Genomic DNA, 23728 nt, shown 5'->3' with positions numbered 1-23728 from the left:
GGTATCCCAACTCTCTTGTACATGGATTCCCAACTCTCTTGTACATGGATCTCACTTTGGGTGACCAATCACTGCGAACAGGTCTTTTCGAGCGATTGCAGGAGACTCGGGGCCTTCTTTGCCATCCGAGATCCAGAGGTCTCCACCCAAGTCAACGCTCTCTCAAGAAACACCTGATTGTCTATGACAGGGGCCTGGCGTTCTGCACTCCGCACATTCCCAGTATCAGGCTGGCCATGGACCGATTATCCTCGACGTGTCCAACAAACCCAACGTATCCACGTACGCGGAATCGCTGGCCTCCTCTTTCCGCCCAGGACTTGATCTCGTGGAGGGCGACAGGGCAGTCCGCAATGCAAGCATCATTCTTTTGCTTCTTTGATCGATAGACATCTTCATCGGCTGGTGAATCAGCATCAGAGGCGGACATAATGTTGCCACTGCTATTGATCTTGCGACGCTTTTCAGGAACGTTGACGTATATCAGACGCTGGGCCGGTTGTTCGATGTTCGAGTCGCTATCACCAGCTCTGGCGTCTTCGTCCTCCTTTTCGTCCTCGCCTTCATACGGATCATCAAATTTATTGACGAGCTCATCATCAGCCCCCTCCTGTTCCTCTCGAAGAGACTCTTGTGCAAGCATATTGAGGTGTTCAGCCTGGCCCCAAGGAGGATGACTAACTGCACCATCCATGCTCGTTGCAAGCGTCCAACTTCCATCACCGCGCGCAACCTCCACCTCTTCGTCGCCCGCCGTGCTATCCGTCTCGTCTTTTGAAGCAGACGCAGCCAATTCACCCAGACGATCCGAATATAGCTCTCGAGACTGGCCGCGACGTGGAACAGTGCCAAGCTCTGGGACACTCTCGCTGATGCCGGAAGCCTTCCCCTTCTCAACAACGAGAACCTTATCCGTTTCCTCAACGCCATCCAAAAAGACAGCCCGTATTTCATATCGATTCCCGCGATAGACCCTTTCGCCCATCTTCCGCAACCATCTTTCGCTCATCTGCAGCATCCACTTCGCCTTCGTGGTGCCGCAGATCTTCCAGCCAATCTCAGAGCGAAAGGTCTCGGCCATATAGTGTCTGAATCGGAGGGGTTGAAGAGCTGCTTGGGACGGAAAGTCGAACGCGAAGACGACGGTCCATTCGCGGGGGCGGATGCTGATGCTCTCGGAGTTGCCGACACTCTTCCAACCGAGCCTTGTCTTCCGACCGGTGTCTGTGTTGGCTCGTTGTGTCTTCTGTTGCTCGTAAGAAGACGAGCAAGAATACTCGCCCGTCGCAATCCCAGATAAGACTTGTGAAAGAGCGTTCTTCTCTCCACTGTCATTGCCATCATCTCTGCCCTTGCCCTCGTCGTCATCAACATCCATAATACTCGCGTCCGTGACAACTAACCCCGCTATCGAATCCGCTTTCGTCTCGTTTGCTAAGATTCTCTGGAGATCGGCAAGGCCCAAGGCAAGTAGAAGGCGCGCGTCTCGTTGCATCTTCGTTAGGATGGAGCGGTAGCGAGCTGTGAAGGCGGCTGTGTCTGTGTTTGGCGAGCTTATCAGGATGATGGCTGGTTTGAAGGGCTTCCTGTGTTGCTGGGAAGGTGGCTCGGCCATTTCAGGTGAATTTGAGGGAGGAGAGGGTGGTATTTTGCTGGAATGGGACGTTTCTGTCATGGTGTGGTCAGGAGCTGACGGACAGGTCTGTTGGTGAGGATGGGATAGGATGGTAGGAAGAGATGAGAGTGGATAGAAAAGAGAAAGAAAGAAGACATAAGAGGTTGACATCTCCGGCCAAACACTGGACATGGCACGTGGAGGCAAGCTTGGATTCACTGGACATCACTGCTGGAGTTTGTGGGTGTGAACTTGTGGTTATAAATTTGTGCAGTCAAGGGAAAAGTGTCTGCCCTGGTATCAAACCATAAGATATCCACAAAACACTCCAAAACAAAACCACATTTAAATTCCCAAGTGAAATCAATTCACAATAAGAAAAGCCAGAGCTAACCACAAACAACTTTTCCCTACCCCTTAGTCCCACCCAAAGCCCAATCTTAGCTAAACCCCCAAGACACCCCCAACTAAGCAGCATAACAACTCCACCAATTCCCACCACTCCTCGCAAAGCTCAACCCCCTCACCCACTCATCGAACGAACACCGTCCCGCCTCATCAACCACACACCCATGCAGGGGAACAACCCGATCGTTAACCAAGACGCGCACAAGCGGCTCCGTCTCACCCTCCCCCTCACAATCCAAAACCTCAAAATAAGCCCTCGCCCCAAACGGCACGGTCCAAGACGCCGCGTACCCGTCCATCTCGGCGATAGTTTCAACCTTGGATTGAGAAAGCGGCGCAGTCCCGTTATAAAGGCCCATCGCGAAGAATATCGAGATCATGCTATTATCATGCGAGAAGTCAGCGTAGAGTCTTCGATCGAGCGGGAACGTTGCTGGGTCCGCGTCAAAAGTCCGATTTGTGCTCGTGGTGTCGTGCACTGGGCTCTGCGTCAATCGCGCAATAAGCTCATTCGTGAATCCGATTCCCTGCGCTGGGCCTAGGGTCGCGCCGGCGCCGTAGCCGTAGTATTTTGAGAGCGATTGCAGGTAGTCGTACTGGATCCATTCGGTCTCTGTGAAGAGGGTGCAGAAAGGGGAGAGGGTAGTTCCTGTGCGGCTGCGCGCGACCGTGTCGAAGGAGCACATGTCCATGAGGTAGATTACTTGGTTATTTGTGAGGGTGATGCCCGGGAGGTCTGATTCCAGACGCTTGGCGATGGGGGGCGCGATGAGCGAAGTGAAGTTGTCTTCGATGGTATCGGCGTCTTCGTTGCTCTCGAAGGCGGTGCAGGTGCTGTGGTCGAGGGTATTGTTGAATCCGTCTGTCTCGGGGAGAATTACGTTCACGGTTGCGGTGTCGCCTCTCGATGAGAGATGGTCGTCCTCCTTCGCCTTGGTAAAACCCTCAATGAACTTCTCCGCAGACGCAACGACCCGACCAGACCCCGACGCACGAATAAACGGCGTGATCTCTCTCGCTAACTCCTTATACCGCTGATAGAACTTAGCCCCCGAATCAACCATCTGGTCCTCGCCGAAGGCCGTCAGGTCGTCCGCGCCTAGGGTATACTCGTACTCCTTGAGAAAGGCATACTTCCCCGAGAATGAAGACGAGGATATATTGCTCTGGATGGAGCTAATCAGGTCCGCGTACTTCGCGGACTTACTCTCCGTTGGATACCGGGCTCCATGTCGCGAGAGGACCTGCGCGAATGTCACAATGCAGCTGTCCGGCACGGCCTGGGGAATAGCGGATTCCTGCTCCAGCGAGAAGTAGGGGGAGTACTGGCCCCAGAGGTGCGAGATGGATGGGAAGCATTGGTAGCCATGTTCAATTGAGTTGCAGGACTGCGACTGGTTTTTAGGCGCTGACGCTGACGCCGAGGCAGAGGTGCTGGATGATGGTTAGCATCAGTCTAGTACGTATATAGGTAAGATAAAAATCACCTCGAAAGCAAATAGAAAAGCGAAATCGACGCTGTGAAGAGCACCATAATGAAAGCAATCCTCAACCTGCTAGTACTGCTATAGGCACGGGCCCTCGGAGCCCAACCTGGGCCATAGTCGTGCTTAAATATCGGCAGCGACTCCTTCATCTTCGGCGCATTGCGTACGGTCTCTCGGGGGAAGTGGATCAGCGCCATTAGATAGCGGAAGCCTAGGTCGGTCGGCTACCGGAAGGCTGAAGAGGAAGCCATCCCACGTTGTCGAATGTGGGTGATGAATCCAAAGTGGATGGAGACCTGATACCTTGGGGGTGGATGTGATGCAGATGAATGGCAGACTGTGATAGGCTGGACCGGCGGCACGTGGGCTGTCAGCGGTGGTGGTTTGTTGCCTCAGGCACGACTAGTCCTATATCGACAGCCATCTCCGAGTATCTGACACTGAAGCATTCGCAAGCAATGTCAAACATTTACTACGTCTCCACGGCACTATTAGTCCCAGAACTCGGACTTGGAGATTGCAGAGTCACTTTCTTATCTTTGCTTGGAATGTGACAAATTCAATTGTACTATACATATACAGTCTATGGCAGCCAAGTCAGTCGCGCGGGAATTCGGACAGGCATCGACAAGCAAAGTCGCGCTTTTCGAAAGCCTTAGCAGTACGATGGTATCGTTTTCAGAGTACACATGCGAGAACTGCAAGGCGAAACAAGCAAAAGGCAAGAATGCAGACCCTCAACGCCAACAAGCACCGACCTTAACCCATATGATGAAACGGCACCCCCCACGCGAGATCGATCCTCGGAGGCTTTGATGGACCCCTGAATCGGCAGACGATGGAGACGTACATGAGGATGAATTAAAACTTCGGTGATCGCGTATAAGCCAAATCAAAACGTATGAGGTGAGGAAGGAAAGAATATGTGCTGGCGCTCTAAGCAAAATCATGCACAGAAGACGGCGCAATCCACCAAGCATTGTCACCGGCTCAACCAAATCCATGCGTCACAGACGGCCCGAACGAATCCTTCGATGCAGTATGTACTCTCGCTGCGAGAAACAAATATCAAGTGAAGTGCTTTTGGAATGAGCCCCAGTCTCCAAACCATGACGGCAGATAGAAAGCAATATAAGAAGTGGAGGCGCGGCAGGCGTCTCAACCTGTTCCGGGCGGAGCTGAGTTCCTGACATAGCTCGAGCCAAGTTTCTGTCGTTACTGTTGTCGCGGTCTCTCTTTCCTACGCGGTGCGGTTCCACGCTCCTGAAGTTGGAGAAATCTGTCCCTGTCGCTCGCCTGAAGCGACTCTGTCCGTCTGCGCTGGATACGCTGACGGGGCGGACCAGTGCCCCCCAGGCATCGTACCGGGGTGAGGGGTGAGAAGTTGTGTGGGCGCGCGAGCACCCGGCTGGTGTTGTTGTGAAGACAAGTCAGATGTTGTTTCTTCAGTCTTCAACGGGACGCCTGAGCCAGTCCATGTCCGAGGATCGCCCTCCGCGTTGTTCGCTTCAGGCTTGATTCCTACGTTGTGAGGAGAAGTCGGTCGGGCAGGAATCTGAACGAAGTGAGAGGCTTGGTCTCGGAAGTAGTCTCTCTCAGCACGGTAGAACTCGCGCTGTTCCCTTAGGATGTGAAGCTCGTCCATTTGCTTCTGGATTGTCTCCGCCTGTTTCCGGATCTCATCCTGCTGAGTGGTGATCTTCTGATCCTTCTGCGTATCGTTGCGTTTCCTTTGGCGGAATCTTCTGGATGCATCGCTGTTCGCCTTTCGCTTCTCTGCTTGCGTCGAAGAGCCGGATTTGTAGTCGATATAGCACTCAATCATTTGAGGAGGGGCATTGACCCGGCTTTGAGGGCCGTCCACGCCGGGTGCCTCACTTACCGAGTGCCTCTGTCCAGGCATGCCCAAAGGTAATCGATTCATGGGATCCACCGCCGCGTAAGTGGGAGAGTTCATGTACAGTGGAGCTGACTGAGGCATAGGCGCTGCAGAAAGGGCGGGCGATGATCGGCCCAGCTGGCTGAACATGGACGCCGGTGTGGTCGGACTGGGCTCTTTGGGGCTCGGGGTCGGTGTTTGATTCGTATTTGCATGGTGACTAGCAAAGGTTGAAGCCGAGTGTGTGGAAGCTTGATGGTGATGGCTGGACACGGGCGGAGGGTGCCCAGAAGAGGGGTCCGTCGGTAAAGGCGAGCTAGGAGCCACCTTCTGCAAGCCAGGCAATTGCTGAGACAACGGAGACTGGCCAGGGCCAGCCCTTGGTGCGAAATACCCTCCTGCGCCGATAGATCGAAATGATGGTGAGACAGGCGCGATGCCCTGGTGACTTCTCATCCCAGGTGATAGGGCTGGAGGGTTTGCGGGGTGCATAGACGATGGGGACGGTAAATGTACTGCTGAAGAGGAAGAGAATCGAGAATGAGTCTGCAAGTCCAACGGAGGCTGTTCTCCTAGACTCTCGCGACCAGCGTCCACAGACGCCGTCCGCACCCCGAGCCCCTCCGTGGCCGGATGGTTCAGGATCGAACTGACTCCAATTGAGCGGTGCTGCGAAGAGCCCAACGGCGGTTCCACTGGGGCAGATGGGTGCCAGGAAAGCGGCCGGGAACGCACGGAGTCACGACGCTCCGAGGTGGGAGAGAAGCCCTCATCGTCTGCATGGCGTCTCTTCCGCTCGAGCGAGCCTCGGTCCTCTTGCGAGTGTGCATCGACTGACGAATGATCGGAAACCCTGGGGATCTTCGACATATGCTCCGCGTTTCTTTCAGCAGTATGCCTCTGAGGCAGCTCGGGACATAGCGGAGCCCCCTCTCGCTCTAGGAGAGCCGAAGAAGACTCGTGACGAGAAGCACGAGAGAGGGAACCGGTGGCGGAATGTGCACGGTTGTAGTCAGACAGCGAGTGATATTGCCGTGAGTGCACCGAATGGGAGGGGGAATGGGAGTGGGAGTATGGAGGAGTCACCACGCTGAGCCCAAGGGTAGCCACGGTGAAGGTGAGAGACGAAAAATGAGCGAGAAAAGAAGGAAGCAGAAGATGGTTTATGCGAGAAAATCCCTTCTTCCGGATTTCCCCTTGGTGTCGTGTTGGGTAGCAATAGCAGGATAGCGCCAGGCGTACTACAAGGTAAGCAAAGTTTATTAAGAATTGAAGGATACGAGGGCAAGATGGTAATATAACAGATGTATATGAAACAAGAGGGGGGATAGAGATATACAAGAAGAAGAGTAAAGGTATACAAGCCAAATGGGGGTGAAGGGAGGAGGACGGGGAGGAGGTGAGTTTATGAACCAGGGCTGAATTCAAACTACTGATACACCAGAGAAGAGACAAGCCAAGTCAGTAGGGATGATCGTGAGCCATTAAGGAAGTTTGCAGGTAGTAGGCTGTTGAGGATCAGATCCAGCGGTGTGAAAGATGAAGTATTGGTCGTGAACCATCAGAACAGACAACAGCTCTCAGACAGAGAGGGTTTTCCACCAAAAATAAATTAAATAAAAATAAAATACGAAATGGACAGCGGAAAAAAAAAAAAAAAAAAAAAGAAACCACAGCGTTACATACCTGTCCATACAGTACCGTACTGATCATACACGTGTTGTACGGAGTACACGGTAGACCCAACGGCGCAGTTTCGACGCCATCGAGGCTATAGATGTGGCAGCCAAGCAGGCTCAAACACGTACTTCGTGCCATTTCCTATGGCTGGGTATGTCGCTCGCCCCGAAGGGAAATGGGAGGAAGCAGGCTGTGCTTCCCCAAGACAAAGCAAAGCAAAGACGGGGGGAGACGGGATATCAGACCTCAATTGGGCAGGAACAGTGAGTGCCGTCTGGGGACGTGACGCAAGTGACTTGTTTGTTTCGACTTTCGCATCAGCATGTTATTATGACATGCTTGGGGTTTCTCATCGAGAGTTGCACCCATGGCTGCAGTCCAATTGGTCGCAGGCGAGAAATCCTTTTAAGACCAAGCTAGCGCGTGGACTAAAAGGCAACTAGCAGGGGGATGGGGCTGGGGAAATATCGTGAGCGACCCGGAGCACCTAAGAGGCGCCGTCACCATGGTCATGGTCAAATTTAGTGGAGGCCGAAAGCACCTAGGATTTGCTGCCATGCCTCATGCAGGCATGAGTGGACAACTGGCCATGCACGTCACTCAGGCAGGTCGGCGGTCACTAGGTCAGTTACCAACAGCGCTCGGAGTGGGCTCACGGCCGCGCCTAAAAGGCCCCAGTAGCTACTAGTATCGCTATCAGAGAGCAGCACTGAATATTGTCGCGCCCTGCGCAGGGCGGCTACTTACCGCTCCTGTCATACCCGAACTGCCGACAGAAGTACGGAGGAGAGAGTTCAAAGCGGTGTTCGAAATATCCAGAGCCCCTTCGGATAACATCATACCACTGGCGCTCCAGGATGACGGGACGTTCCCTAGGATCCGTCGATTTCCATCGAAACGAGCTTCCTCTCAGCGGCCCTATCACGAGGATTATCTTCGACTTGTTATTGCATGGCTGAGCGAGAATGATGCTGTCTCCCCGCCAGGACCTGACTCCTGGTAAATTAATCGCCCCTGAATCCCGGGTCAACTGGAGTTCAAAAACTTGGCTCACCTTCCCGCAACTATCACCACTACTTCGCTCACCAGCCGCTAGGTATCCTCGTGGCCCAGAGCGATTCAATAGCGCCCTATCAGTTTCACCCGATCCCGCGTGAAGCGACGTGGAAAAGAAAGCCGCCAGGCTCGGTGAAGAGTTGATTCTGGTCCCCGAGAAAAAAGAAAAAGAAGTTGAAAAATCAGTCAAGATCCGGGAGCTCAATTCGAGTGCTGACAGAGCACACCCTCCAGTGTTCACGCATTTTGCGACTGGCCCATCGATACTTGCCCTCGGGTGGAAAGGATTTTCGGCAGAAAGCCGCATCGGTGTACTTATCCGCTCAAGTCCGCTCAGGAGATCTTGGGGTTCCACACAGGGCTATCGTAGGTGTATATGACCGGAAGCTGATACATCCATGATGTTCTGTATCAATTTGACTCATGAGTGACATCGTGGAGTCCCGAACGAAGGTTCTTAGGTATCTAGCCTGGCTTATCTCTGGGCCTGGGTCTCATCCTTCCTGCTCTGATTGATCGTCGTCCATGAATTTTTGTCCCATCGGGTCAATTTTACTGTCCCGGTGGCCAGTGGAAAACCACCTTGTGCTTTTCTTGGGGGTTTGCTACACTGCCATTGGCGCCGTCCATCCTTTCGCCTACCGAGCGAATCTTGAAACCCACCACTCGGCGCGGGGCCCAGGATTCATGCTTGAATCTTGAGTCGCGCGGATGGCTCCATGTGAGACAGACCTTTCGCGACTGATGGCATCCTCAGTGGTCAGTCATGATACTCGGACGTCGAATTGACGCAGATTTCGACAGGAGCCAGCTCCTTAAGCCGTGGGAAAGGTCAAAGGATGTATCCGCTACGTCATGTGGTATTAAACGACGGATAAGGTTCGCAAGACGGTGCTGGCCATTCAGGACGTCTTGCAGGACGGACAAAGATGAAGGCGAGAGCCGAACTCAGGATTTGGGCCTTTCGTTGACCATAGATACCCAGCGTCGCCATGATAACGGGTTCAATGGCCGCTGCCTTCCTGCACAGCTTTTCCTAAAACTGACTTCTGCATAACATGAGACATGGTTACCATGGATGACGGGCATCGAGGCAACGGCGCTTAGCGATTGACCGCATATGTTACGGCAATAATAGGCCCTCCCACTCCGTACATCATCTACGGAGTGCACTCGAGATATGCTCCGTCAGATAAGGTACGAGCACCTTGTGAACATCATTCGCTTCTTGGGGTTCCTTTGGATTTCAAGCCTGACTCTGAAAGGAGAGGCTACTCAGGATCCTGGCAAAGAAGTAGACAGTGTACTGCTGCCGATTTAGTGTAACTGTTGATGATAATCCAGGCACTGGAATGGCTTATACGGCTCGTATTAAGAGGCTCAATATCCGAGTATGTGTCGTCTGGACGTTATTTGTGCTGACACTTTTCCGATCACTCGTGGAGGATTCGGCTGGCAGCAGAGGGAGGCCAGTGGGGACCAAAGGCATTGTCTGTTAAGCTGGGCATTTCTTTGATGGTTCTTATTTGTCTCCCACCCCGCCGTTGTCGGTGATACTTTGTGGTACAGAGCCCACCCGTCATCCGCAGAGACTGGTCGGTCCGATTCATAGAATATAGAGAGTGGTGCGAGTCTGTCGTTTCAGGATTTGCAATCCCGTCATTCAAGGATGGCCATCCGCCCAGCTCCTTCGCAGACCCTGAGGATATTTCCGGCCATGTCCTCGAGGAGAGCCCAATCTTGCATTCTCGGCTCCGGGCTTCAAAGCATAGCAGCATGCTGAAATCGACGGGGGGGGCGCACTTCAGGCGCCATCATCGCCGATCAGCCCCAACGATCCGCACGAGAAGGCCGGCTGTGCTGGCAGCCCGCCTACGCAACTGGACATTGGCCGGCGGCTGGATTGGTGCTCCAATTATTTTGAATCACGCGAAGGCCGGTAGGCCGGAACATCTTGCATTGGATGTGAATTCTGAATCGACTTTCGTAGGGCCAGGGTTTTTGGGGCGGGGCGTGTCAGCAGGAATAGCGTAACCTAATATAAAATCAAGTTAGCCTGTCCATAGCGTGCAAAGAAGACTACTTTCGGTGGAGTTTGTTTTCAAGAAAGACGGTAAGGAGTGATCCCTCCAGCCGTAGAAAATGCAGCGACCTAAACGTTGCCTCAAGGAATAGTCGGTTTTCAATATAGTAAATAGCGGAAGTATATTCCATTATCCTTGCCAGCCAGCAGCTTCGGTAGAGGACTGAAAAATCAGAGGATAACGGTAGAATGTGCAGATGGTTGCTTGGGTTAGCGCTGTTGCCGGGTGCTTTTTGACGATTGGCAGGATTCCTCAACTGTTCCCAGCATTGTGGTTCACGGGTCTCTCGGAGATGCGTTGTCCAGTTGCAACGAGTCGGTGTGCTTTGAAAGAAAGATATTTTAGTCGAGCATATACATTGACAATTGTTCTTTTCGATCTCGATCAGATTGATCGCCCGCCTCATGGTTGCTTTTCTTTCCTGCTTCAAAAAGTCAGGACCTCCCGTCTCCAGTGCCGCCGTAACCGCTTTCTCCAGGACTTGGAGTTATTCCATGCTGCTCAGGATATTATCACCATTGTTCCGAGTTAAGCGCGATATCTTATCATGTAAGGTTGCATCGGGTACATCTCCAGCAGATCTTTTTTATAGGTAGCGAGTACCACACGTCTTTAGGGCGCAGAGGTTGCGACGAATAGACGACAAGAGGTAGCCATGTCTAAGACCATAGATATCATTGAGTGTTGAAGACGATATAAGGGATACCTCCTCAAGACAATAATGCACACGTTTTTAGAGGGGATCTGGATTCTGGAGCTAGTGCTCCGCTGCATCATGCATGCAGTGTCCTTCACACCTCCGCGATGCCGAGTTGTTTGGTCTAGCGTCTGCCTTCGATCAGATTAGCTCAGGCAAGGCAAGGCAAGGCAGGAACAATGCAGCCTCGCGAGTGAGTAAGGCGATCCCGGCACCCAATGCATCCACCATCACACAGATGTCCAGGCCATCGCGACCGCGGAAATGTCGAACAGAAAAATACTCTTGTTCACCCATTCGGCCGAGGTCGGTTGTTCGAATTCAGTAAGATGCAGGCAAACGCTTTCAGACATGCATCTCTCTCCAGGACGGAGATGGAACAAACCATGGTCAGACTGGTACTGTACGTTTGTGCGGCCGTACTTCTTTTGCGACGTGCTCATGATGCTCCATTTACGAACGTGGCTTGCGCCGAATGGCGAAGTACTTTTGGCTGCTGGCGACTCCATAGTCCGTACTCCTGTGCATATTCCTTTTCTCCTTTGGGCTGGCCAGTAGTGGAGACTCTGCAGCTGGAATACGAGCAACCTCACTGGTACGGAGGATATCAAGAGAGTCATACATGATTCGGCATATACCTTCAACGCGGAAGCAGGAGCTCACGGCTTGAATGCTTGGTTTCGGCACAGGCTGTGCAGTCGTACATTTGTCCGAGGCAGCTTCACCTATCCTTACTGTATTACCCCTTTTGAAGCCTGTTACACAGCTCTTGGGCAAGATCCATAGATCGGGGAACTATCCAATCGGTTTCCGGGTGCTAGCACCAATATTATATACTGTACGTGTGATGGAGGGACCAAGTTCAGGGGTCCGAGAATATTTCGACATTTGAGGGTATCGCAGCTAAAAATGACCGAGGGCAGCACCTCCTCGGCGGAGCCCAAATCGCCAGAACTAATCACAACTCTTCTCTCAACTCCATCGCCACATGGGAATTAGCTGTTAATGATCAACACGAAACTCATACTTTGGCAGTCCCTGAATTCCAACGTCAACTTTATAGACGTTCCCTCCGTATCGGATGGACTCCGGCAACTGGTTGTCATTGGTATCGTCTTTGGCCGTTGTGATGAAAAGCTCCGTGCCAACAAATACCGGGCAAGTGATATTTCGGGTTGGAAGCAATATTTCGCCGACGACCTTCCCTTGAGGCGAAATACGAATAACCTTGCCGCCGCCGTAGATAGCACTCCAGATACACCCTTCGACGTCAATGGCAAAGCCATCAGGCTCTTTCGGCTCCCCAAGATCGAAATGGACTCTCCTATTGCTGATGTTCCCGGTTTCCTCGTCAAAGTCGAAAGCAAAGATCTTGCCGGTTGGAGAGTCTGTCAGATACATAGTATCATTGGCGAGGTTCCAACCAATGCCGTTGGGTATTGTCAGCTGCTCAACCATCCGGTTTAGTTTCAGGTCCGAGTCCAGCCGAAAGAGGACGCCTTCATTAATTGGGGTCTCGACTCTGGGGTCGTTCATTGCTCCGGCCCAGAGCCGGCCTTTGCTATCGACTGCCCCATCATTAAAGCGCATCCTAGTCAATTAAGGTCAGGAACTTGTCGGAGCGCAAGGCGTAAGCTATCGAACCCACTTGTGAAGCTTGTCTTGTTCACTCCAGGGACGAGCAACATATGATATCTCGCCTGTATTGCGATCTACGAAGGCAAATCCGTACTTGGCTGCTGCGACTATGTGATCCTTCTGACTCTCACTACCATTTGCGATATTGGCAGTGACCCTACGTTCTCATACGTCAGTTCCCGACTGGTCAAGATAGTCTGGTCCGAAGAAGCACGCACCCGATAGACTCTGATGTATCAAGGCATTTCAGAGACGCGGGGCCCTTGACAAGGTCTAGAGCATATAGCTTCTGCTCCCAGATATCGACGAAGCGAAACTCATTCCTGCTCTTGTCGTAGAATGGGCCCTCGAGTAAAGTCCCGGAGATGTTAAGGTACGGCTAATAGTAAGAGCGGTGAGGTTCAGGCAAAACAGCCAGGCAAGTTCCAGTCCGTACCTCAGAGACCGTCCACTTTTGGATGGAAGACATTGTTGTAATGATCTCGCCTCTGAGCGGATTCAGGCTTGGCAAGACAGTTCCAGTGAGTGTTCAATCAATTCGATAGCATGGGGGAACAAAGAAGGGGAAATTGGAGGGATTCGAGCAAAGTGTTGGAGACTCCGGCAATGGAAGCGTGGCCGATTGGGAAAGCGCGCCAAGCCCCCACATGACTTCCGATCTGGTTCTCTCGATGAACTCTTTGGGCTTTAAGTCTCTCTGTGTCTACAAGTTACCCTTCTCATCAACTACTTCCACCCTTTCTTCAATTGTATATCTACATGCATTCTATCCCTTTCGGCAACAGCAGTCAAGTTCCAATTGCATGATGTCTTAGCCAAAGCCATCGGGTCCACGTCACTCTGTACTCTTTCGGGCAAGCTACGTCCAGATCCATGTTCCCCGTACAGTGTATAGGCGCTGACGTTATTATTGCCCGCCGAAGGAATCATGTCACTAGTACGAGGGGAACCTCGTTGTCCAATGGCGACTCCGCTGTGCCTCAGATCTTCGCTCCGAATGGTCTCTCCGTCTACCGAACGAACAATAGTAGGGAGATCAGACATCGGGCGTTAGCCTAGCGACTTCGTTTGCGACGTATCACCTGTCATCCATCCCTAAGCTGTCGCCTCGAACGTGTCGAATCTATTTAAGCACTTGCTTGCTTCGCTTACCTCAAATGGTGTAATTGACTTGATTCCTGCACGTTTGCTTGGCCCCTCCACGGCTCTTTCTGCGATGCCATGAGTCTTGCTGCAATGACGCACCTGTCATGTCCAGCATCACTTTTTCCTGTCAAGGAGCGTCTGTGGGGTAGCCGAGAACAAATAGGATTTCATCCGACCGGCGGAAATCGGCGCTGAACCGTGTCTTCGCTGTTGGTCCCTGAATCCGACGTTTCTGTTCCATGGATGTGACACGGGACATTGGCCGGGGTCCCAGACTGCCGAACCTTGTGTAAGATACTCTGCCAGTTGGAAACGAGCTTTCTGACTTACAGCCTTTCAAATGCATCCCCATCTGCATTGATCACCCGTTCTCCGACGCCTCATGAAGCCTCTTTCTGCGATTCGGTTGGTACAACTGACTGTGCAAAGTTAAAAAAGGCAAACAGAGACTCCTACAGGCAAACCAAACGTGTAGCACTTTATTGTTCTACCGCTTCTCAGCTCAGCCAGTGATGGAATCCTCGAGCTTTGCCTCCATAAGCATATCCGTCTGACTCGGGACAAGTCTGTAGGCAAGCCTCGTACGGAGTACAGCTGCCGAATAATGAAGTGGTCAAGCATTCTTGATTCATCAGCGATTATTTTCGCCGGAAAGACAAAGCAAAGCTTCAGCTTTATTTATCTATCCGGGGTGTTCGCCATGATGTTGCTAATCTTCTACCAAATCAGCAAGAGGTTGTCAGTGATTGTGGGTCCAGGAGCCGTGGCCTTGACAATCGGGCCATCAACACCTTTTGTCACGGACCAGACAGACGTGGAGCCCGCCAGCTCAACCTCCATGCATAGTCATCTGCATCGTTCGGACAGGCAGTTGTCGGGGTGAGTACCTGCAGGAGGCAAACATCGCAGCCTGATACTAGTTATTCTGGACAAATGTTCCACTTCATGTCACCAACACTGTCACCAACAAGGTCCGTTTTCGCCCTTCCCCGACTGGACCCGCGTGCTGTACGCAGAAAATGCGGTGAGAGGAAAGCTAAATCATCCAATCCTGTTTTGGATTCTCGATTCTGTTTCATGGTTATTCTTCAAACCTGGCCCGGGGCCAGACTCAAATCTTGAAGGAACCGAGGGTTCATCTGGGCAGCTCCTTGATCAGCGACGCGATACTTCCCGCAGCAAGCACCCGGGCTGATACGCGCCCATTAATAAATACTTCAGGCATAGGCGCACAAAATCGCCCTCACATGATCAATTCTTCATGCATGACAACGTATCTTACATGGGCTCGACAATGCCTACGTGCATGATAAGCTGGGTCAATCTGCAGCTAAGGCTCCTTTCTCACACGCCGCTAGTAACCATGCCCTGCCCTCGGTAACTAACTAGTATCGACCATACACTTACCGTAACGCCTGTTTTTCCGTTACAACTTTTGGGCACTCGTGCTTCTTTTAGGCTTGTACCAGGTACCTATTCTTCGGTGTTCCGTTCCCCCAAAATCAAGTACAGTGTACATCACCAACAATGAAGGCCCCTTGTCATGGCACTTCCGGGACTGGCCCGGCCTGCGACTCGCCGACACCTCGCTAGCTCAGCCTTGATTCCTGGCGATGCTTCACATTACGGAGGTACCTCCGCAGTGTGTCCACAGTACGGAGTATACATCAACCTCAGCACCCAGCAAACACCTAGCCTCATCTTACTGACCCAGCTCAAGCCAAACTTCACACTAGACACATCAGGTATCAAGAAAACAAGGCATTCGGTCCAGGCTCGCCACGACATAAGACAAACAGACAAAGTACGCCACCCAGTCCTCATCTAAAGAAATTAGGCGACCGGGTTGTTTTCCGTCTCAGCTGTGACAAAAACCCCGTCAAACTCGCCTGCACGTCGAGGAGAAAGGAGGAGGTTGGGGCGGATCTAGGATTGCTAACGGCCTAACGCTTAGGGCTGGAAATGTGGCTGAGATTACGTGCATATGCGCTTTGATATCTCAGTGCTCCATAAAGACTACTTTCTAGGTAGGCGAGGTTGCAGGGAATCTCGCCTTCAGAAGTGGGAACCCACGAGCAGCCTTAGGGCTGGCTAGAATCGTCACTTAGGTATGTGCAAGGCCCCTCCAGACCCAGCTGCAAGTCTTAAGGGTCATCACACATCGACGTAGATTAAACGTCGCACGGATCCTCAAACTATAAACAATCACCCGCTAGTCAAACTGCGTCCCTACTAGTACTTCCAGTTCCATACATAGACCAGCTAATCTCTATGGATATTGGATATTAGATTCCCAACACGACCAGGGATGGAAACTGGAAACAAAGCCTCAGGCTCAGTGGCGTCGCGTACTCGCAGCCAGCCAGCCAGCCGACTTTGAAACAGACATAGGCTGTGCATTCCACTGTGCACTGTAAAGTGTGCAGTGTGCAGTACAGTACAGTACATATATCACAATCACATCTTGACTCTGGAGTAAGCATTAGGCACTTATGCTTCCATGACCCTGGTTCTTTGCTGTGATTCTGTGGGTTTGTTTCCAACTTGTTCTATTGTTGACTGCAGATCTGTCTGGATATGTATACCTATGTACTCCACACCCTGGGTTGGTCACATCAATCCGTCGCTAATATAAACAATCACCATGGAAGGTCACATTTACAGTCATGTCGGGTATAGATAATATGAAACTACATACGGGACAGGATAATGTTGCTTTCTACCGAAGACGTGTTTGGTTGATGCAACCTAGGTGTTTTACGATAAGGAGTAGCACTACCTGTAGTTATTGCGGTTTGGTAGACATGGTGTAGTGGAAGTGAGACGATGTACCTCGCATACACAGATTCAACACGGAGGGCTTGCATGGTAGATCGTGCGCAGGGAGAATGGTGTAACACCGAGAACTTCATATGCAGTTGTATTCAATTTTGAGGTCATAAATGGCGTCTTTTACAGATAATAGTGTAAATCGTTCGAAATCCACAGAGAGAACATGCGAGATCTTGGGACTTAGAGCTTAGTCCCGATGTTGACATGAACAGCCTTGACCTGGGAGTAGGCCTCGAGGCCAGCCTCGCCGAGTTCGCGGCCGATACCACTCTGCTTGACACCGCCAAAAGGAACGCGGAAGTCGCTGTCGTTGCTGCTGTTGACCCAGACCATACCTGCCTCAATATCTGAGGCAACGCGGTGGGCACGCTCAATGTCTTTGGTAAAGACGGCAGCTCCAAGACCGTACGTAGTGTCGTTGGCGCGGTTGACGGCGTCCTCTTCGGTGGAGAATCTCGCGATCGCGACGAACGGGCCGAAGACCTCCTCGCGGTAGATGCGCATGTTGTCCGTGACGTTTGTGAAGACTGTCGGCGCGATGAAGAAGCCTTTTCCGTCCTTGACATTCTTGTATGGAACACCACCGTCAACCAGGGTGGCGCCTTCTTGCTTGCCGCTCTCGATGTATGAGAGGACGCGCTCGTACTGGGCCTTGGTGACCTGCGGACCCTGGAAGGTCTCGTCGGCGAACGGGTCTCCGACCTTGCTGGTGGTGGCCACGGCCTCTCGGAAAAGCTTCACGAACTCGTCGTGGACAGACTCATGCACCAAGATACGCGACGTAGCCGTGCAGACCTGTCCTTGGTTGTACATAATACCAATGTGCGCCCACTTGGCCGCCTGCTCAAGGTCTGCGTCGTCAAAGACGATAAGAGGAGATTTGCCCCCGGTTTCTAGAGTCACATTCTTCATACTCCCCGCAGCCATTTTCATAATTTCCTTTCCAGTCATGGTGGAACCAGTGAAAGCAACCTTGTCCACATCCGGGTGAGTAACCAAGGCGGTTCCTGCCACTCGTCCAAGACCGTTCACGATGTTGATGACACCTGGAGGAAAGCCAGCTTCCTTGATAAGGTTGGCGAGATACAGGATACTAAGAGGAGTTTGCTCTGCAGGCTTCAAAACAATAGTGTTACCGCAGGCCAAGGCGGGACCAAGCTTCCAAGCAGCCATGGCCAATGGGAAGTTCCAGGGGATGATCTGGCCGACAACACCAATGGGCTGGCGGAGAGTGTAAGCAAATTTGGCAGGGGTCGTGCTGATTGTTTGGCCGTGAATTTTGTCAGCCCAACCGGCACAATACCGAATAGTGTTGACGACCTCCGAGAGGTCATCGTTCAGAGAAACCTGGTACGGCTTGCCTGGGGAAGTCAGATGCAACGTTGGGATGGGTTTGACAGGGTCTACTGACCGTTATCCCATGTCTCGATGGTGGCCAAGGTTTCCTTGTGCTGGTCAATGAGATCCGCAAGCTTGAGCATCATATTGCCTCGGTCCGTAGCAGGGAGCAGCTTCCATGAGGGGTCCTTGAGTGCCTTGCGAGCGGCTTTGACTGCTGTGTCGATATCTTCTTCACCTGCTGCATAGACTGAAGTGATCTCGTTCTCATCACTAAGACATAGATCAGTCAACTGCCAAGCGAAGGGGTGCGTCGCGGGTACTTACCTAGGATTGATGGTGGCGAACTTCTCGCCGGACTCGGACGGAACAAACTCATTGTTGATGAACAGTCCGATGGGCTGGGCATACTTGCGCCCGTTGGGAGCTGTCAGCTGGACGGTAATGTCAGACATGGTGACTCTGGAAGGATGGAACTGCCGCCGAGATTGAAAGGTCGTTGAGAAGGTCGAGATGCGAAGCCCACAGAGACGGAACCGAGATGAGAAGGAAGAAAGGAATGACATATATGGATCGAGGCTGCAGCGATGGGGAGGGGAGGGGTAGGAAAAGTTGGAGAGCCGGAGATGGAGCCTGGAGATAGGTATGTCGACTGGAGAGCTCGAGCAGCTTGGAGCTGCAAGTGATGCAGATAAAAGATAAACCACTGGAAGCTGCGGGGCTTGGCGGCGGACTGGCCCCTCTTTCGGATAGACTTACTCTTCTCAGCAATTCCATACGTTCGAGAATCGAGATCTCAGCAACTTGGAATGAACATGGTTCGCGAAACCCGACTGCTGATTACGAAGCACTGTTCAAGGGTTCGTGCTGTCTGTGTCACCTCTTTTGATCCCTTCGGCTTCATCTCCACTTCTCCGGTCCTGTTTGGTGAACTGCAAGATGAGTTGTATAAACCACTTACCTCGTCGGTGGCCATGATGGGCCTTCGAAGCCACAAAGATATATTTGAAGGCACAAATGGGAGAAAGCTGAAGTTTTCGTTTATAGTACACACAGAAAGAGAATCGCACCCACGCTGGCTTCATTACATCAGAACTAAATCGCTGAGATGTCCCAACAGCTCGACGCTGTCACTAGATCCCTTCTTACTTGCTAGGTTCTTCCTCTTTCTTCTCTTCTTCTAAATTCGCCTTCGGGGTTTCGTCCACCGTCTCGGCGTTTTCGGTTTTCTCCGTCTGCTCGCCACCTTTCACCAAGGACATGATGAAGTCCCATTCCCTCGGAGATACAGCCGAGACGCTTAGCCGGGTTTGTTTGAGCATTTGAAGATTCTCGAGGGGTGCTTTGGCATTGGCGTGGGATTTGAGTTCGTTTAGAGTGACCAACTCGTCGAACTTGCGTCGAAACTCAACATGAACCACAACCCACTTGGGTGCGTCACGCTTGGATTTCATGTCATAGTAAGGGTGTGAGGGATCAAAAGCAGTCTCTGGATAGTTGACAGCCAGTCAGTTATGAGTCTATCCAACAGGCTGCGGCCGCACAAGGAAAAGCTCACCGTCCGTAGACTGTTCCTGAACGATCTCCATAACCCCTGCGATGCCAGGGGTTTTGCAGTTGGAGTGGTAGAAGAAAGCAAGATCTCCCTTCTTCATGTTGGTCATGTGTTTTCGCGCTGCGCTTGTGTAAGAAAGTCTTCAGGGATTAATGTGTTCGCCAGACTTACCAACGGGGTTGCGTACACCTTGAAGAAAGCCAAAATTAGCCAGATGGTTCAATGTCGGAGATTTACAAGGAATGGAACGTACCATCCCAGGGCTCCGGCTCCTGGGCATTGCGCAAGTCATCAATAGAGAACTTCACGTCCTTCCCCTTCTCGAAGCGAGATTCGGGCTCTGCCTTCATCAGCCAGTAAGAGCGCCCGCTATCGTCGGTGCTAGCCTCCGGCTTTGCTGTCGAAGGCTTCGATTTGGACGTGGAGTCACTGACGCCATCCAGGCCAGGGTATTTCTTCGGTCTTCCTCGGCCCCGTGAACTGCTACCAGGTGTGCTCGACTTGCAGGTCGCTTTGGGTGTTGCTAGTCTGTGTCAGAGACGGCAGGAAAATACATCAAGATTACACGTCTCCAATCCAAGAGGTAGTCGTACCTGTGGCCGAGGTATCTTTACGGGGGCGACCGCGGCCTCTCTTCGGTCCTTCAGGGCGAACAGGCGTCGAGCCTTCAGGGTATTTGCGAGGGCGGCCTCTACCTCTTTTTCCTCCCGTAGCGGGTGTTGCGGGGGTTGAGGTAGTAGTGGCATCTGTAGCAACCTGCTTGGTTGAACACAACATCAGCCATCTGCGAACTTGCGATAAGATTGTGGCATGTAGTGCATCAAGACCCAGTTGCTGGACAACAAAGAGTCTATATCGCCTTCCGAACTTGTGACAACGCGCTGCTCACTGAATTGTCTATGCGAATGACAATAGGAACCGAGGTGATTTCAAATTTGACTCACTCTCTTCGAGGGCGTAGAGGTCTCGTCGGCCGCTGTTACGCTCTCCGACTTGCGCTTCCTGCCGAGCGCCATGATTGATGATAGAAACGAAACGGTGACGGCCTCCAAGAGCTTAGTTGTACGGGAAATGTAAATGGACCGGTATCGCGGAAAGAAGAGGTAGGATATGAATGAAATGAGCGAGCGACAATGATGGACGGCTAGTCGAAACGAAGGGATTGATGTCGTTGAGACGAATAAAAGCTCGAGTGAGTCAACGCGCCTGTAGTGTTGGCAGCAAGTCGTTAGTCTCCGTCTCCAAATGCGCGTCAATTGTTTTGAATAGAAAGTATTCAATCGGAGGTTATTTGCCTCCTTCAATCTCCTCACAATGAGGATAAAGCGATGAACAGGATTAATAACAGAAAACACTCACCACCATCTGACTTTTAGACTGTTAAGGACCAGATTGGAGCTTTGCTTTGGTCAGGCTTAAGCACGCTGGCAGACGCACGGCAGCTTGTCCCGGACGCGAGTCTGCCGCGGTGGGCCCGGGAAGATCATATCATGTGATCTGTTACAGGGCCTCTAGAGGGCCAAAACTCCATGTGCTATGCAACTTGCCGCTTGATAACATTGATACCGCGGAGGAGCGTCTTCATCTCTGCCCGCCATGATTCTATCATTTAGACAAGACCCAGAACTCAATTCCTGTCAGCAAGAACCTCGCCGTAGGCATCCACGCGTGGCTTTAAGATCAAGGATCCTGTTTTTCGGGAAGGATGACTAGCGAGCTGTGTCGAAGCTCCGGGGAAGGATGGCCATCTCCGAACCAACGTCGGTCAACGACTGCTCCCTTCTCGCAACGAATCATGGAGACGTCTATCTACAATTCGATTCAAACCCCGAATGCAATCTGATATCAACTTATCAACTTCGCCGAGGCCAATCAACGTCCTTGGGCAGGCTCAGAAGCGGAATTTCCGCTAAAATCCGTCTCCACATGGAAGAGCCAAGTTCGGGGGATTGGCGAGTTTGATCGCAACCACCATACAACTCGAGGCAATAATGATGATCTTCGTTGAAAGCTAAAAGGGCTTAATACTATTCCTGCTTCTCCTCTTTTTCCCCGAGGTATAAGTTCTCCCCGAATCCCTGCCTCTGGTCTCCATTTTGGCACCCCTGATGAAAGAAGCAGCGGCACGCCGTGATGGGTTCCGCGCAGGAAGAAGGTCCTCGGCAATCGCTGTTGGCAATCGGCCAGAACTCCGAAGATAGCAAAAGCGACTACACAATGGCCATGGATACTCGAGATCAGAATACTCAATTTGCGTATAGCGGCGATATCTCGCAAACGCCAGTCGAGCATCTATACCTCACCTTCGACACTCCGTTACCTCTCCCCGTGGGTCTCTCTTCCCCGCAGTCCGGCCAGCCAGCTCCACCGCCGTGTCCAGATTTCTCCCAGTATGCCTCGCCGTTTCTCTGGCCCGAATGGCGCAAATCGGTGATTACCGCGATATCTTGCGGCGTGACTGCAATGTCGGCATATGCGGCCGGTGAATATACACCTCCAGCGGACGAGCTCACTGCAAAGTGGGGCGTGAGCAGAGTTGTATACAACCTTGGAATCACGCTGTTCTGCTTAGGGTTCGGCATTGCACCAATGGTCCTAGCTCCCTTTTCTGAGATCAATGGCAGACGACCGATTTTTGTAATTAGCGGGGTTGTCTTTGCTGGTAAGCTCGAACAGGGCGTTCCGAACATTTTGGAGTACCATTGACAATTGCAGTTTGCCTCATTGGCTGCGGTGCGACGGACTCATTCGCGGGGATGCTTGTTGCAAGGTTCTTTCTGGGAATTGGTGGATGTATGTATATTGCGCTCTGAAAGTTGTTTGTGCTTGTGGACGGCTTGTTTATTGACTCGCCCTATCTTCGCAGCTACCTTCTCTACAATGGTCGGAGGAGTCATCAGCGATATCTATCACGCAGAAGATCGAAATGCTCCTATGTCATACTTCGCCGGTGCCGTCCTCTTTGGAACGGGTTTAGGTCCGCTCATTTCCGGGTTCATCCAACAGCGAGCAAGCTGGCGGTGGATATACTATTCGCAAGCAATCGCTGCCGCCGTATTTTTGGTCATACTCTGGTTCTTTCTGAAGGAGACTCGTGGAAGTGTACTTCTGAGCAGGAAAGCGAAGAAACTAAACAAGTATTACGACACTCTCGAGGAAGCTGGCTATTACGGCGTGGTTTTCGATTCGGGTAAATTCTCGGAGAAGCAGCAGGTCCAGCGGATCAGGTGGAACGTCAAAAGCGATGAAGAGCGTGAGAGTCTGGCCAAGATGATCTCCATCTCATGTTATCGGCCATTCCGTAAGTACTCCATTAGTGTCAGCCTCAGAACGAGAAGCATTGGTCCTGGCTGACACGAATAACACAAGATCTCCTCTTCACTGAGCCGGTGGTATTCTTCTTCTCGCTATGGGTGGCCTTTAGCTGGGCAATCCTGTACCTGAAGTTTAGCGCCGTACCTCTTGTTTTCTCGACGAATCACGGTTTCAACGTTGAGCAAAACGGAGCGGTTTTCTCAGGTACCGTTTGCCACCACCATTTAATTGGTGTTGATTGCTTGCTGACGCTATTCTGTAGCGGTCTCCGTTGCTTCAATTATCGCCACGGCGTTAAGCCTCAACCAAGAGAAATTTGCCGCGCGGATTGGGAAGATGTCGAATATGCCAGAAGGACGGCTATACTTCGCATGCGTTGAGTCGATTTTGATGCCGGTGGGCTTGTTCTGGTTTGGGTGGACGTCTTACTCGTCAATTCCTTGGATCATTCCAACTATCGCCCTTGGCTGTTCAACAATAGGCATCTTATCTATTTACCTGGCCACATTCAACTACCTCGCTGATACATATCACCGTTACGCCAGCTCTGCGATCGCCGCCCAATCTTTCTGTATGTCTGTTCTGATCCTACCAGGCAGAGCCACGATTGCAGGCACTGACCGTTTTTAGGCCGCAATGTTCTTGGAGGTATTTTTCCGTTGGTGACAAATGCCATGTTTACCAACTTAGGCTATCCCGCCGCGTGCAGTCTCCTGGGAGGAATTGTAAGAAATTTCTCTCTATGTTGGGACTTACCTGGCTGACCACAATTAGGGCATTGCATTAACAGTCGTCCCATGGGTATTGGTCATATCTGGACCTAAGATACGCGCCCGAAGCAAATTCGCCAGTGTAGGTCGCCCGAAGTATTGTTGACGAGGGTATACTTATGGATTCCCAGGCAATCATGCACAACCACGATTAGTCGTTCAGACTGGAGCCAGTCCCATGACAACGTTAAGATGATTGAAGCTGGCTGAGCAGCTGGGGCTGTTCCA

General features: G+C 51.8%; 10 protein-coding genes across 10 annotated transcripts; 2 read left to right on the top strand and 8 right to left on the bottom strand.

The window, feature by feature from the left end:
* Positions 1-181: 181 nt before the first annotated feature.
* Positions 182-1675, bottom strand: BDV17DRAFT_291138 (uncharacterized protein; the record flags this gene model as incomplete). Its single annotated transcript, XM_073762063.1, has 1 exon — positions 182-1675. One exon carries the CDS (start codon positions 1673-1675, stop codon positions 182-184), a length of 1494 nt encoding a protein of 497 aa, XP_073615980.1.
* Positions 1676-2082: 407 nt separating this feature from the next.
* Positions 2083-3557, bottom strand: BDV17DRAFT_281657 (histidine phosphatase family protein; the record flags this gene model as incomplete). Its single annotated transcript, XM_073760059.1, has 2 exons — positions 2083-3457; positions 3511-3557. 2 exons carry the CDS (start codon positions 3555-3557, stop codon positions 2083-2085), a joined length of 1422 nt encoding a protein of 473 aa, XP_073615979.1.
* A 954-nt stretch (positions 3558-4511) lies between these two features.
* On the bottom strand, positions 4512-6583 carry BDV17DRAFT_85123 (uncharacterized protein). Its single transcript, XM_073765232.1, has one exon. It carries the CDS (start codon positions 6257-6259, stop codon positions 4751-4753), a length of 1509 nt encoding a protein of 502 aa, XP_073615978.1. The 5' UTR covers positions 6260-6583; the 3' UTR covers positions 4512-4750.
* A 1077-nt stretch (positions 6584-7660) lies between these two features.
* On the bottom strand, positions 7661-8662 carry BDV17DRAFT_85102 (uncharacterized protein). The gene has a single exon (XM_073765231.1). The coding sequence runs from the start codon at positions 8430-8432 to the stop codon at positions 7809-7811; it is 624 nt and encodes a 207-aa protein (XP_073615977.1). The 5' UTR covers positions 8433-8662; the 3' UTR covers positions 7661-7808.
* A 1604-nt stretch (positions 8663-10266) lies between these two features.
* On the top strand, positions 10267-10846 carry BDV17DRAFT_262863 (uncharacterized protein). Its single transcript, XM_073757839.1, has one exon. The coding sequence runs from the start codon at positions 10406-10408 to the stop codon at positions 10739-10741; it is 336 nt and encodes a 111-aa protein (XP_073615976.1). The 5' UTR covers positions 10267-10405; the 3' UTR covers positions 10742-10846.
* A 1007-nt stretch (positions 10847-11853) lies between these two features.
* Positions 11854-13202, bottom strand: BDV17DRAFT_84801 (SMP-30/gluconolactonase/LRE family protein). Its single transcript, XM_073765229.1, has 4 exons — positions 12981-13202; positions 12763-12923; positions 12555-12701; positions 11854-12497 (listed from the first exon to the last, which is right to left on the bottom strand). The coding sequence occupies exons 1-4, from the start codon at positions 13011-13013 to the stop codon at positions 11909-11911; spliced, it is 930 nt and encodes a 309-aa protein (XP_073615975.1). The 5' UTR covers positions 13014-13202; the 3' UTR covers positions 11854-11908.
* Positions 12981-13965, bottom strand: BDV17DRAFT_262862 (uncharacterized protein). The gene is made up of 2 exons (XM_073757838.1): positions 13697-13965; positions 12981-13626 (listed from the first exon to the last, which is right to left on the bottom strand). The coding sequence occupies exon 2, from the start codon at positions 13586-13588 to the stop codon at positions 13271-13273; it is 318 nt and encodes a 105-aa protein (XP_073615974.1). The 5' UTR covers positions 13589-13626; positions 13697-13965; the 3' UTR covers positions 12981-13270.
* A 2737-nt stretch (positions 13966-16702) lies between these two features.
* BDV17DRAFT_291134 (aldehyde dehydrogenase family protein) lies at positions 16703-18315 on the bottom strand (the record flags this gene model as incomplete). Its single annotated transcript, XM_073762062.1, has 3 exons — positions 16703-17883; positions 17934-18133; positions 18188-18315. 3 exons carry the CDS (start codon positions 18313-18315, stop codon positions 16703-16705), a joined length of 1509 nt encoding a protein of 502 aa, XP_073615973.1.
* A 605-nt stretch (positions 18316-18920) lies between these two features.
* Positions 18921-20863, bottom strand: BDV17DRAFT_84855 (EVE domain-containing protein). Its single transcript, XM_073765230.1, has 7 exons — positions 20781-20863; positions 20360-20639; positions 20009-20174; positions 19669-19938; positions 19587-19604; positions 19419-19535; positions 18921-19349 (listed from the first exon to the last, which is right to left on the bottom strand). The coding sequence occupies exons 2-7, from the start codon at positions 20429-20431 to the stop codon at positions 19006-19008; spliced, it is 987 nt and encodes a 328-aa protein (XP_073615972.1). The 5' UTR covers positions 20432-20639; positions 20781-20863; the 3' UTR covers positions 18921-19005.
* A 685-nt stretch (positions 20864-21548) lies between these two features.
* BDV17DRAFT_281654 (major facilitator superfamily domain-containing protein) lies at positions 21549-23494 on the top strand (the record flags this gene model as incomplete). The annotated part of the gene is made up of 6 exons (XM_073760058.1): positions 21549-22077; positions 22131-22208; positions 22282-22716; positions 22785-22934; positions 22993-23301; positions 23361-23494. 6 exons carry the CDS (start codon positions 21549-21551, stop codon positions 23492-23494), a joined length of 1635 nt encoding a protein of 544 aa, XP_073615971.1.
* Positions 23495-23728: the final 234 nt, after the last annotated feature.

The sequence above is a fragment of the Aspergillus undulatus genome, assembly GCF_047715775.1.
Source record: "Aspergillus undulatus strain CBS 261.88 unplaced genomic scaffold BDV17scaffold_22, whole genome shotgun sequence".
In the NCBI taxonomy this organism is placed as follows: domain Eukaryota; kingdom Fungi; phylum Ascomycota; class Eurotiomycetes; order Eurotiales; family Aspergillaceae; genus Aspergillus; species Aspergillus undulatus.
This window is presented reverse-complemented; position numbering and strand designations above follow the sequence as displayed.